Source organism: Pimephales promelas, chromosome 18, assembly GCF_988280905.1.
Source record: "Pimephales promelas chromosome 18, fPimPro1.hap1.1, whole genome shotgun sequence".
Classification (NCBI taxonomy): domain Eukaryota; kingdom Metazoa; phylum Chordata; class Actinopteri; order Cypriniformes; family Leuciscidae; genus Pimephales; species Pimephales promelas.
Window position 1 is genome coordinate 27,307,435 of NC_142786.1, and position 12,229 is coordinate 27,319,663.

The 12,229-nt window shown below is 35.5% G+C and overlaps 2 protein-coding genes across 4 annotated transcripts; both read right to left on the minus strand.

The window, feature by feature from the left end:
- Nucleotides 1-46: 46 nt before the first annotated feature.
- Nucleotides 47-5,103, minus strand: rida (reactive intermediate imine deaminase A). Of its 3 annotated transcripts, none has more exons than XM_039680996.2 (6): nucleotides 4,928-5,095; nucleotides 3,267-3,372; nucleotides 3,004-3,058; nucleotides 2,836-2,904; nucleotides 1,215-1,270; nucleotides 47-274 (listed from the first exon to the last, which is right to left on the minus strand). In XM_039680996.2, the coding sequence occupies exons 1-6, from the start codon at nucleotides 4,990-4,992 to the stop codon at nucleotides 215-217; spliced, it is 411 nt and encodes a 136-aa protein (XP_039536930.1). In that variant the 5' UTR covers nucleotides 4,993-5,095; the 3' UTR covers nucleotides 47-214. The 3 variants fall into 3 exon arrangements, with proteins under 3 accessions (XP_039536930.1, XP_039536931.1, XP_039536932.1); XM_039680997.2 differs by lacking the exon at nucleotides 4,928-5,095 and adding an exon at nucleotides 4,602-4,739; XM_039680998.2 differs by lacking the exon at nucleotides 2,836-2,904 and having other exon boundaries at nucleotides 108-274; nucleotides 4,928-5,103.
- A 2,086-nt stretch (nucleotides 5,104-7,189) lies between these two features.
- On the minus strand, nucleotides 7,190-12,133 carry stk3 (serine/threonine kinase 3 (STE20 homolog, yeast)). The gene is made up of 11 exons (XM_039681000.2): nucleotides 11,970-12,133; nucleotides 11,598-11,678; nucleotides 11,389-11,517; nucleotides 11,169-11,283; nucleotides 10,917-11,081; nucleotides 10,183-10,350; nucleotides 9,948-10,085; nucleotides 9,690-9,815; nucleotides 9,408-9,603; nucleotides 9,150-9,322; nucleotides 7,190-7,525 (listed from the first exon to the last, which is right to left on the minus strand). The coding sequence occupies exons 1-11, from the start codon at nucleotides 11,990-11,992 to the stop codon at nucleotides 7,367-7,369; spliced, it is 1,473 nt and encodes a 490-aa protein (XP_039536934.1). The 5' UTR covers nucleotides 11,993-12,133; the 3' UTR covers nucleotides 7,190-7,366.
- Between the last annotated feature and the right edge of the window lie 96 nt (nucleotides 12,134-12,229).

A 12,229-nucleotide genomic window follows, 5' to 3' on the forward strand; every position in this document is an offset into this window, starting at 1 on the left:
GCTATTATAGATTAAGTGTATTTAATGATGAAAGATCCACAGTAAATTCACAAAGTAATAGTTTAATTTCAATATCATGATAATATTAGCAAGAATGCAAAAGAAGATATTGCCCATGGAAAGGAATGCTTTATTTGTGATTTCTTTTGTAATCTTGGATGCAGTCTCTATAAAACTATATTTACAATTTGTGATGCATGCTGGGGTCATATAGTCAGGAGGCGTCTGTGATGGGTCCCAACACAGCGATGGCCTCAATCTCAACAAGCCCCCCCTGTAAAACAAAGTGAAATTAAATTGAGGTATGAATACAAATAATATATTTTATTGCAGTGTATCTTAATAGATTATAATACTATAATCAACTAGATTTGTACGTTTTCAGAAGAAAATTTGACTGGTGGTGGCCATGTAAAAGTCACTGAAATGATGCAAGGGTGGTTGCCAGGGTGTAGCTATGTGGTTGCTCACTGGCTCAATTAAAAAGAGCTCACCTTAAGTCTAAATGATATTCTGGTTTCTACATATGTCGCAGGTCCTTCCTTCAATGAAAGTTTATGGGATTTTCTCCCTTTTAGTGAGTTGATCACTTAAAAACAGAATTAGAACGGAATATGATTTGTGGTATCATTCATATCCATAGATCAGTGTTGGATGGGTTACATGTAAAATATTATATTTTGACACTACTGTTCAAAAGCCTGTTTTTCCCCCAAATGTTTTTTAAAGAAGCCTATTATCCTCACCAAGGCTGCATCTATTTGATCAAAAATACAGTAAAACTGTAATTTTGTGAACTAATATTAAAGTTTAAAATGATTGTTTTCTATTTTAATATAATTTCATTTAATTTATATGGCAAAGCTGAATTTACAGTGTTTACAGTGTCATATGATCCTTCAGAAATCATTCTAATATGCTGATTTGCTGCTCAAGAAACATTTATTATCAATGTTGAAAACAGTTGTGCTACTTAATATTTTTGTGAAAAATGTGAATTTTAGGATTTCAGGATTCTTTGCTGAATAGAAAGTTCAAAAGAACAGCATTCATTTGAAATGAAAATATTTTGTAACATTGTAAAAGTCGATGCTGTCACTTTTGACCAATTGAATTAAAGTATTTCTTTTAAAAATCTTACTGAGCCCACGGTAGTGTGTAGTTAGCTGGTTGCTTTAGCAAACACCACTAACTAACCTGCACTTAATACTTACTCTGGGCAGCGCAGATACTTGATAGGCAGCTCTAGCTGGGAAATTGCTCTTGAAAACTAAGACAAAGAAAAAAAGAGTCAGACTATGGTTCTTTACTGATGACAAAGATGAACAAAACTGCCAGAGAGGTTAAACTTGACACCTTGTGTCAATAAGCTATTATCCTATCTAAAGCACCATCTTACATGGTTGACTGCAGTTCTTGTGACATGGAAAACAGCGTTGTAAAGCCCGTTCACACCAGCAAACGATAAGAAAGTGTTCTAAAAAGCGTTCTGAATGTAAAAGAACAGCAGAGTTCACACCAAAACTGCAACTAGAATCACTTTCAGTGATGTTTTTCCCCCCAGCTGACGAATGACAAAAACATTCACAGCCAATCAGAATCCATCCTGCTTTAAAACGCTCACGCAGATGACTAAACTGGAGCATGCGCTTCTAATAAACAGAACGATATCTTACGCTGGTGTGCATGCAAATCGCCATAGTTATTCTAGGTGTGAACAGGCCTTTATCCCTGTGTTTATATGAATTATTAATTGCATCATAAGTTACATCAATCTGAGTATTTGTTAACACTGTAGGTTTGCATGTCACATCATGGAAAGTTCTGTGAGGTTGGAGGCAGTGATGATGGGTTGTCCTCGTAGGAGGCTTTCGTTTCACAGAGTTGCACTGTATCTCTTTACACGCAGACAGGATAGGATTACCCATCAGCGTTGTATTAAAGAGGAAATACCGAAGGGCTGCACAGACACATCATTGTGTAACATCTGAATAATCAATAACTTGCCTAATGCATACCGCCAGTGTACAGGAGGGGAAGTGAAGGGTTTTTAGGGAAGTTATGTTGACTAAAGTCATGCTTGGTTTTAATCTCCAAACAAATGACACCCAGCGTATCTATATCAGGTATCAACACTTCCAATATAGTGCTTTTTATTGCCATTTTTAATACCTTCACGAAACTATTGTAAGACTGGCACATCCTTTCCATTGGCTTCAATGGGAACAAATAAAATCACCCTCTCAAAAGAGTGCATTATGTTTTTTTTAAGAATAATTTAAAAAGAAAATGTATTATGTAATATAAATATTGGACTGAAAATATAATAATAATACAAATACATTTTTATATGGGGATACAAATGTAAATATATTTACAATAACAGAGTGATTTAAAGTCTTTATTGCTGTGTCAGTTTGGTGGTTGCATTTTTAAGACCTTTAAATAGTGGATTTTAAACATTTTAATGCTGATTAAGGCCTTATTTGGGGTTTTTGCAGGTTTTATGTAGGTCAATTTAAGACTATTTTAGGATCAAGTAAAGAACATTTCAGGACTAAATGTAAATGTTTAGGGAGAAACACAATGAGTTGTATTAGCAACACTTCAGAAGAATCTCTTTAGAAGGCCTTTATTAACCCCCTGATCTAATTTAACCACTGATCTATATAGAATGACTTGATTTAACACATCTTTTAAGGACACACACATTTTTAGAATGAACACATTATACATTAATAACATTCCCAAGAGATTTTCTTAAGAATCTTATGGTTGTATGTTTAGGGGCACTTTGAGGTGAATTATGCCTTTGTGGCTCTCATTCATACTCACACTGCTTGTAAACATCATTGACGTTGTTGAAGTCATTAATGTCTACCAATAATACTGTGGCCTTGACAACTGTAAAAAAAACAACAACAAAAAACAGGAAAAATCAGCTTGAAATGCCTGAAAACTTGCATGAAAGAACTGACATGTAGGGGATGCTTGATGACGTACCGTTTTCATATCCACACCCAGCAGCTTTCAGAATCTCCCCCATGTTAATGAGTGCCTGTAAAGTTGTACGGAAAAACACACTAAAACATGCACTGTGTCCCATTTTAGTGAAAATTACTACTTTGTGTAATAAAACATGTCACTTTGTGTATTAAAGTCAGCATGAAATCAAAATGGACTCTAATACGTGTTGTAAGCGATTAATTTATTCCAAACTATGTTAATCTAAATGTTAACTATTTATGGGTGCTGCGTTCTGTCACCTGTTTGGCCTGAGCCTGCACTCCTCCTGCCACCAACTGTCCTGATGCTACATCCATTCCCAGCTGGCCTGAGATGTACATTGTGCGGTCCACCAAAACAGCCTGGCTGAATATAGAAGCCACATCATTTAAAATGTGAATTAACAGTGAACTCTGACTTTGGAAAGGAAAAGGGATGTTTACTCTCATTGATGTTGTCCTCCACTGCCTTCTGCTGGTATAACCAGTACACTGCAGTAATAACTATCAAGTTTATTTGATCTTATTTTAATATAGTTTGGATATTATTAATTTTAAACTGGATGCTGGATATTATATAGATAGATAGATAAGATATCACACTGTAGCATTAGAGAACACCAAGATCACATATAAGTTCAGCTTGAGATCACAGTCCAAGTTAATATGTGTCTAATACAAGACTAGTTCAGAAAGTTATATAATGAAGTTGAAACTAAAGATCGTCGCCGGTCACCACACACATCAAATCTCTTGATTCATGCTTGTTTGAATGTTGTGTCAGTTGATCATAAAGTGAAATGTATTGTCAGAAGTTTGGAATAAATAAGATTATTTTACTTCTTATTACCAATGTTTAAAACTGTTGTGCTGCAGAATATTTTTGTGGAAACTTTTCAAAAGCTTGGAGTAAGTTAGATAAAATAAAACAACCTCAATCAATTAATACTTTTATTCAGCAAGGATGCATTATATTTAACCCAAGTGACTGAACTTATTTTGAACATTTTATTCATCAAAGAATCCTGTAAAAAAAAAAAGTATTATGGTTTCAACAATAAATATTAAGCCGTTTTCAACATTGATAACTAAAAGAACCATTATTAATAATTTAGCACCAAATCAGCATATTAAGAATGATTTCTGTGATCATGTGTTTATAAAGTATAATAACAATATTTTAAAATAGAAAATTTAAATAAATTAAAAATAGAAAACAATATTACTGTTTTTTTTTACTGTATTTTTGATCAAACAAGTGCTGCCTTGGTGATATATAAATGTGCCAGAAATGCCAAACAAGAAAAAAAGCAGGTTGACCTCAGGTCAAATCAATGAACTTGACACCTCCTCTTACTGTCTATTGGTCGAAACATAAACACCCCCATTGTAAAGACATTCAAGTTATTATATGCAAAAAAAAAAATATAATAATAATAATGATAAAAAAAACTGATGCTTTTTTTTTTGCAAATACTGAATTCACTTCCAAAATCAGATTATAATGCATGCATAATACAATCCCAATTATACAATTTAAGAAAGTTTGGAATCTAAATGTGTTCTAACATTAAAGCTGGTTGACAAGAATCTTACCTGTATATGCCCTGTCTAACAGGGGCTTTAGCTGTATATGGGAATTTTCTATGAACAGAAGACATCTCGACTAAACCGTATATGAAAATTTGCACAGAAGTCTAAAGCACAAAGTTGCCGAGTGTGCTGTCTAAAGACACGCCCCGAACAAATATTGCACTGCAACTTATGTCAGGCCTTTTGTTGCTCTGACATAACATTCATAACTGTCGGTGATTTAGGTACAACTCTTTTTTTACAGTCTATGGGTAATTTTCCTATTTTCCATATGCTAGAGCGAGCATGTCACGTGTGCGTTTATTATTGAGGAACTAACTAATAATCACCTGTAAGGCCCGATCGCGGCAGGAGCTGCTGCAGTGTGAATGATCTTTCTAATAACCGCAGACATATTTCAACACTTGGAGACCCGTGGATCACACGTTAACTTTCAGTTGAGCTGATGAATGAGTGTAAAAGTCAATGGCAAAAGCAAACAGGTTTGTAGAGAATCACTTCCAGTAGGCGTCAGCGATTCCTACCGTAACGACCCAAATATAGAGGCGTTAGTTTAGATGAAACCTTAACATTTCGCAGAATTCGTACAGTTCAGAACTATATAATTATTAAAGATTTAAATGGAAGAATTTGAAGACAGAATACACGTTAAAACGATCTGTTTCGTTTCTTTATGCAGAGGCTAAATTAAATATAGATGTTGGCACTTGGAAGTTCATAAATCAGAGCCCGTGTAATAGAGTGATTACGGTAATTCGTGTAACCAGTGGATAAATTCTTATTCACGAAAGGCAGTGGATAGTTTAAATACCCGGTAAAAATGGTTAAATAACTTAATTTCCTCTTTTAATTACTTGGAATTTTTGTATTCGTAGTTAAAATCAAAGTATTATGCTTTTTTTAACACCCAACGTCTGCACAAGCAAATGTAATAATTTAATAGATACATAGACATTTGCTTAAAAAAGAACAATTTCCGAATCTGATTAAATATGTTTAAGCGGAAAAAAAGATTTTACTTCACTACATTTTTATTAATTTTTTCATACAAACCTGTCCAGGTTTCTCTGTATATTTAATAGCTAAAAATATATTGTTAAAGAAGTCCAAATGTGAATTAATGAGACAAGTAACAGACCTTTATTCAAAAACTCTATGCAGGGTGCAAAAAATAACATACAATATGAATAATGCAAAAATAAATTAGAGTGTTCAGTAAAGACGTGCCTATGTAAATGTCAGAGTAAGAAACAAACTGATATAACTCACAACTGCAGGAAATGTAAGGTATTGATAACATCCCTAACTATAAAAATGATTAACTGACTATACTTCAAACCAGCTCAGATTCGTAGACATCATCAGTCCACAATCAGGGAATAAACATTGTTAAGAGTCCTTTAAAAACTATTCATCCTTCTCTTAAAAGATTCAGCAACATTTTAGGCCATTCACATTACTGGCATTGTTACATTACTGTCCTCGAGTTGCCGTATTGCTTATGGTAGGTATGGAGAGACTCAATAATGATGGTACCATTCCCATAATGAGAAACACAATATCACTGCATTAAAATCTTTGAAACAGACCAGAGGAAAGAGTTCGAAGATGAGCAACCCCTGAGATAAAGCAAGAACTTTAAAATGGGGCACAGGAAATGTAGTTCTCACTTCCTCACACAAACATTTGCCACACGTTATCAAAGAGCCACTGGCAGTGAAGAAAACAGGGAAGATGACACAAAAACATTCAGAAACTGAGAAAATGACATTCAGCATAAATAAGCCATGCATATTTACAAAGCTGTGGACAGATGTTTCAAACCTTACTTTGTGCTGAAGAGGAATTTTGATGAAAGCATAGCTGCATTAATGGTCCCATTTCTCTAAATTAATTCCATGAAAAAGATCCCTACTGTAACATGGTCCTAACCTAAAGCTTGGTGACGTGAACTTCAAAAAGAGGGTTAACAAGCACTCTAAGGCATTGTCTGCTTTTGATTGTCTTTGGTTTAATAATCCATTCACACCTAAAAAGGACTTTGCAGCAGTTCAACCAGCATTTCTTATGAATTCAGCCACAAAACATTACATTATCACAGTTATTTTTGCCTTGGCTTCATTTACAGTATAAGAACAGTATTAACCATAGATGTAAAGAGTTTTTGGCAGAGACAGGACTAAGTCACACATGTTCAAGTCACAAGCAAGTCTCAAGTCCCATACCATAAAGTCTCAAGCAAGTATAAGTCGCAGGTACACACAACTAAGTCAAGTCGAGTCCTGCTAAGGGTCAAGTTAAGTCGAAGTCTTGAACTCGATTCGTCCCCTCTAACTCCGCCAGGTCTGGCCATTTTTTCAGCATTTTTAAAATAATGCCAGTGGGTGGAGTCAGCCTCTGACCAGGGGTCTAGTTCCCCTTTAAATGTGCGACTTGAGACAAGTCGTGTGACTTGAGTCCCCCATCTCTGGTTTTTGGAAATTAGAGAAAAGCAGAAAAGCATAAACTTCATAATATTGTGAGGGTGAGACTCAATCTTTTCTATTAAGGATGACCTTTGAATTCTAAAGAACAAAAAAAAAAAATAATAATTCTTGATCGAGTATTATATCTTGACTTTTTTGTTGTTGTTTTATACATCCACTAGGACCTTCTTCAAAAGTAGAAACAGCAGTTTAGAATCAGATGCATCAGTACAAAGATTTAACAAAGGAGGGAACATAAGATCTGGCCAGCCAGCTTTGAAGCTTCAGCTTCTGTGAAGTCGGTTAGAAGTTCTGCTGTCTGCGTTTCTTCGCATCCATGGCGTCGAGAATGGGTTGCCTTTTAGCCGTGTAGCGCTGCCGTAGTTCTTCGATCTCTCGCTCCATCATGGGGTCCAGAGCAGTGAGACGCATCTGGAGCTCCTCAAAATCAAGGTTTTTCAGCTACATAGACAGAAAAACTAATTCAGTTTAATCAGCTTTATGCATACAAATAGAGCTGCAAGATTCGGGATTAAATTGAGGATCACAATTTTGTTTAACATAGAGATCACGGTAACACTTTACAATAAGGTTCATTAGTTAACTACATTAGTTAACATTAACTAAGAATGAACAATACTTCTACAGCATTTGTTAATCTATGTTAATGTTAATTTTTACATTTACTAATACTTTATTAAAATCTTGTTAACATTAGTTAATGCACTGTGAACTAACGCGAATAAACAATGAACAGCTGGAATTGTATTAACTAACGTTAACAAAGATTGACAAAAACAGTAACAAATGTATTGCTCATGGTTAGTTCATGTTAGTTAATACATTAACTAATGTTCAATAAATGAACCTTATTGTAAAGTGTTACCGAGATCACAAATCTGAATAGACAAGCAAACTAATTTAAGTTTAGTTTAACTAAATAACTTCATTTACAAGAGGTTCCGACAAAATTTTAATTGTTGCAGTCTATTTAACTACTCTCCTTTGGTCCCATGGGATAGTAAAGTGTCCATCGTATGCACTTCAGAATCTCCCCGGGAAGAAATAGGTCAACCAGGTTCCTTTTGCCATCTTTTTTAGTACAGTGAATTCAGAAAAACTTATTTTGTCACATGCTGTTTTTCGCCTACAGTATAGTGGGGAAGTATGTGTTTTGGATTCATTGACAAATAAAAAAATTTAACAGTCACTTGTTAACACCTACAGGTCAGGTGTTATGATGTAATTGATACAATATTTAAAGCGTCAAGTTGATTTCGAAAAGTGATTTATTCTATTTTGATCACACTCCAGTGTTAATTCTGACAGCAAATTTTGATTTAGTTTTAGTCTCAGTCTTGACTAAAATGCCATTTAGATTTAGTCATATTATAGTCATCTGAATTTTTTTAGGTTTAGTTGGTGAAATACAATAAGATATTATTCCACTTAATCTACAGTAGATTTAGTCGATTAAAATATGGGTTTAGGTAAATTGTAATGCGTTAATTTAGAATTTCTCTAAAATTTCCAAACCCATATACTCCCGGAAAAAAAACATCTATTAACCATAAAAATCTGAATGATTTTTAAGTTTGAACATCCAATATGATGTATGCATTCTTTATTAACTACGCTTTATTAACTACCGCAGGGTAGATCAGTACGTTAAAGTACAAATATGCACATCTACCACACGCAGGACATCAGTTCTCTGACTGGATCACTTCCCAGATAATCACTATAGTTGATGAAAGGCATCAATAGATTTTTTGTCATTCAAAACTAGGTTTTATTTAGTTTTCGCCTCTTAAAAAAATGTTGTTGAAAAAAAAAATTGTCATTATTTTCGTCAATGAAACTAACACTGCGCTACTTTAAGTTTTATATGTATACTGCTCTCTCTGGGCCAGTGACAACACCAACAAAGATTTGAATGCTGCAATCGTACCGGCCAACGGTTTAACCGTATTTTTGTCATTTAGAAATAAGATTGCATGGGTGTTTAAACTGAGATTGCGAACTTTAGCAATTAATCATGAAGCTCTAACACAAAACAAATCAAAAGATCCATCATAGCACTTACAAAATCAAAATCTCCATCTTGCGGCACTTTCCAGTTATCAGGGAAAGCGGTCTTGGAAATTAAACACGGGTCCTGCTGGTTGTGGTTATAACCCTCTTGAGCTTTATTTGAGTCCTGCTTGTCGAAGTAGTCCATGAAGGATGGACGCTGAATTTGCTGAGATGTAGGATTTCCTATTTAGAGGATAAAACATCAGATTATACTTTTCTCAAAGAGCCACAAAAAGGTTAATTAAAAGATAAAGGCATAAAGGCTCACTCCTCATCGAGCCGAGATCTTCCTCTTCCTCCTCATCATCGCTGTTGATGACCATGGTGCCCAGGTCAGACTCCAGCATGGTGCCATCGTGCGCGATCATGGTCTGAACGCCATCGCTCATGGTGCCCGTGGCCCGCATGGTGCCGTCGCTCTCCGAACTAGACTTCATCATGGTGCCGGAATCTACTTCCTCCTCCTGTAGAATGCAGTCACATATGACATCAGCTATAACACAAATGCTGAGCTAATCGTAAACTGCTGAACAACTGATGTGCAACTCACAGAGTTCTCATCCTCCTCCTCCAGCTCTCTCTGCTGCTCCTGCTGTCTCTTGATCTTCATCTCCATGGCCTCTGTGATCAGGTCCCGCAGAAGGATCACTGGCTTAGCATTGGTTATAAAGGGATGCTGCCAAAGTATATTAGATATTTTTAAACACTACTTTATGGAAAACCCCCAAACTAAATTAGAGAGTGAATTAGTAACTGTATGAATCATAAACAGGAACTATTAGTTCGCAATACAAGGCTCTTCCCACACCTGCAGCAGTTGAGTGGCCGTCGCTCTCTGCTCTGGGTTCTTCACCAGACATTTCTTCACAAAATCTGTGAATTCGTCACTCCACAGCTCTGGCTTGCGGAACGTGGGTGGAGGGTTTGTGGGAATCATAAAAATAGCCTGATGACACAAAAGAACAAAACCAGACAGAGTCACCATCCAGGCAGTTTCTAGTCAAAATTTCAAGTCAAAGAATTCTCAGAGTGTTCCCACTCACTCTCATTGGATGAATGTCTGCATAAGGAGGCTTTCCTTCAGCCATTTCTATGGACGTGATGCCGAGAGACCAGATATCAGCCACACAGTTGTATCCGATCTCCTGGATCACCTCTGGTGCCATCCAGAAGGGTGTCCCGATAACCGTGTTCCTCTTTGCCATTGTGTCCTATTTTGGTCAGTATAAATAGACATGATTTTAATTCATGCAACATGATACACCAGCAGTTTGGACAAACTTGACCGAAAAATATATTAGAAGAACATAGATGAGAGAAAAACGTTTGATCTGAATGCTTTAAATTAGTTTTGTAGTCAAACAAATAGTTTAGTCAATTGTTTTCAAAACCAACTTTTTTTAAGGATGATTTGGACTTTTTGAAGAAGCTAAAACTACTAAATCTGAATTTAATCTGAATTGCATTTTTAATCAATTACATTTAATGTTAATCTTATTTATCTTAGTTTACTGCTATATGGGACCATGTTACAGTGGAGATGGTACAGTATGGTATGTAATTTTTACAGGAACTAATTTAGAGAGAAACTGGAGCAATAAAGAAAATTCAATAACATCAACGTACAAACAAGAAAAACGCTGGTTCTTTAATTTTTTCGATGACTATACTATTATTCTAAAAAAATTAAAATAAATTAATAATCAGTAATGTCCAAACCTTTGACAAATAATTTGTGCAATTTTTCTACATTAAAGCAGATAGGTTTAATACTCACGGTAAGTTGTCCAGCCACTCCAAAATCAGCTAGTTTGGCATGGCCTTCTGTGTTGAGAAGAATATTCCCAGCTTTGATGTCCCTGTGGATTTTCCTCATGAAATGGAGATATTCCAGACCTTTCAAGGTGGATTTGAGAACAGTGGCGATTTCATCCTCGGTGAGCTTGTCATGAGAAAGAAAAAACAGTGTTATTAAGCATGGGATGAATCTGTATAGTGTATGTATAGTTATAATATTTTCATATTTTACCGTTTTATTGCGCAGTCTGATGATATCAGACACCGATCCAGCGCCACAGTACTCCATCACAATCCACAGATCTGTGTTCTTGAAATAGCTGCCATAGTACTTCACCACATAAGGACTGTTAAAATACAAGGATAGAGTAATTGGGAATTAATTGGGAAGCCCAATAACACTATATTACTAAAATGCTTAATTATTATTATTAATCCATGAGCTGCTTTACCTGTCACATTGCTGCATTATGGAGATCTCTTTGATGATTTCCTGTAGGTCTGATTCGACAGGAACCTGTTTAATGGCCACCACCTGGCCCGATTCCTTGTGAATGGCTTTAAAAACACTGCCATATGATCTGAACCAAAAATAATTCATTATGTGAATATTTCATACAAAATGAATTCAATATCATTTAAGTATAAGAGTGGTACACACCCTTCTCCAAGTTTTTCAAGGACATCAAATACTTCCTCTGGCTGCTTGGTAAGACTGTCTTCACTGAGTTTCTTCAGCTTACTGTCATGAACAAGACAATTGTACTTTATTTAATGCATAATAAAATTTCATGGGTTCAGACACTCGCAATTATAAATGTAACCCAAACTTAGATAAAATTAACATAACAACTGTAGGTCAGAATACGTTCAAGTGTCATTTTGTAGATATAGCAACGAACATCAAGATATCAACCACACAATGTTGTCTAGTTCGTTCAATGATATGAAGTTTCAGTTTGGTTAGTGAGATGAGGCCTGTAAATATTAGCTTGGTTGATAACTGGTTAGCCGAGCTGGCCATTTCACTTACTTTTTGGGCACCGAATGCTCCATTCTTGTTATTCAAACGAACGACTATTTTCCGACTAATTTCAAACAGTTTTTTTTTTTTTCAAAACCTAAAGAAAACGGCAATAACTCATGTTTTGTTTGGACTTTCAGGAAGCACTGGTGCTATCTGTCTTTCCGTTCCGCCGCCGCTAACAACGATGTGAAGCAAGATGACGTGTGGGATTTTCCATGATAAACGGCACTTCACAGTAAAAGTCTTTATGTAAGTATCGACTCTTT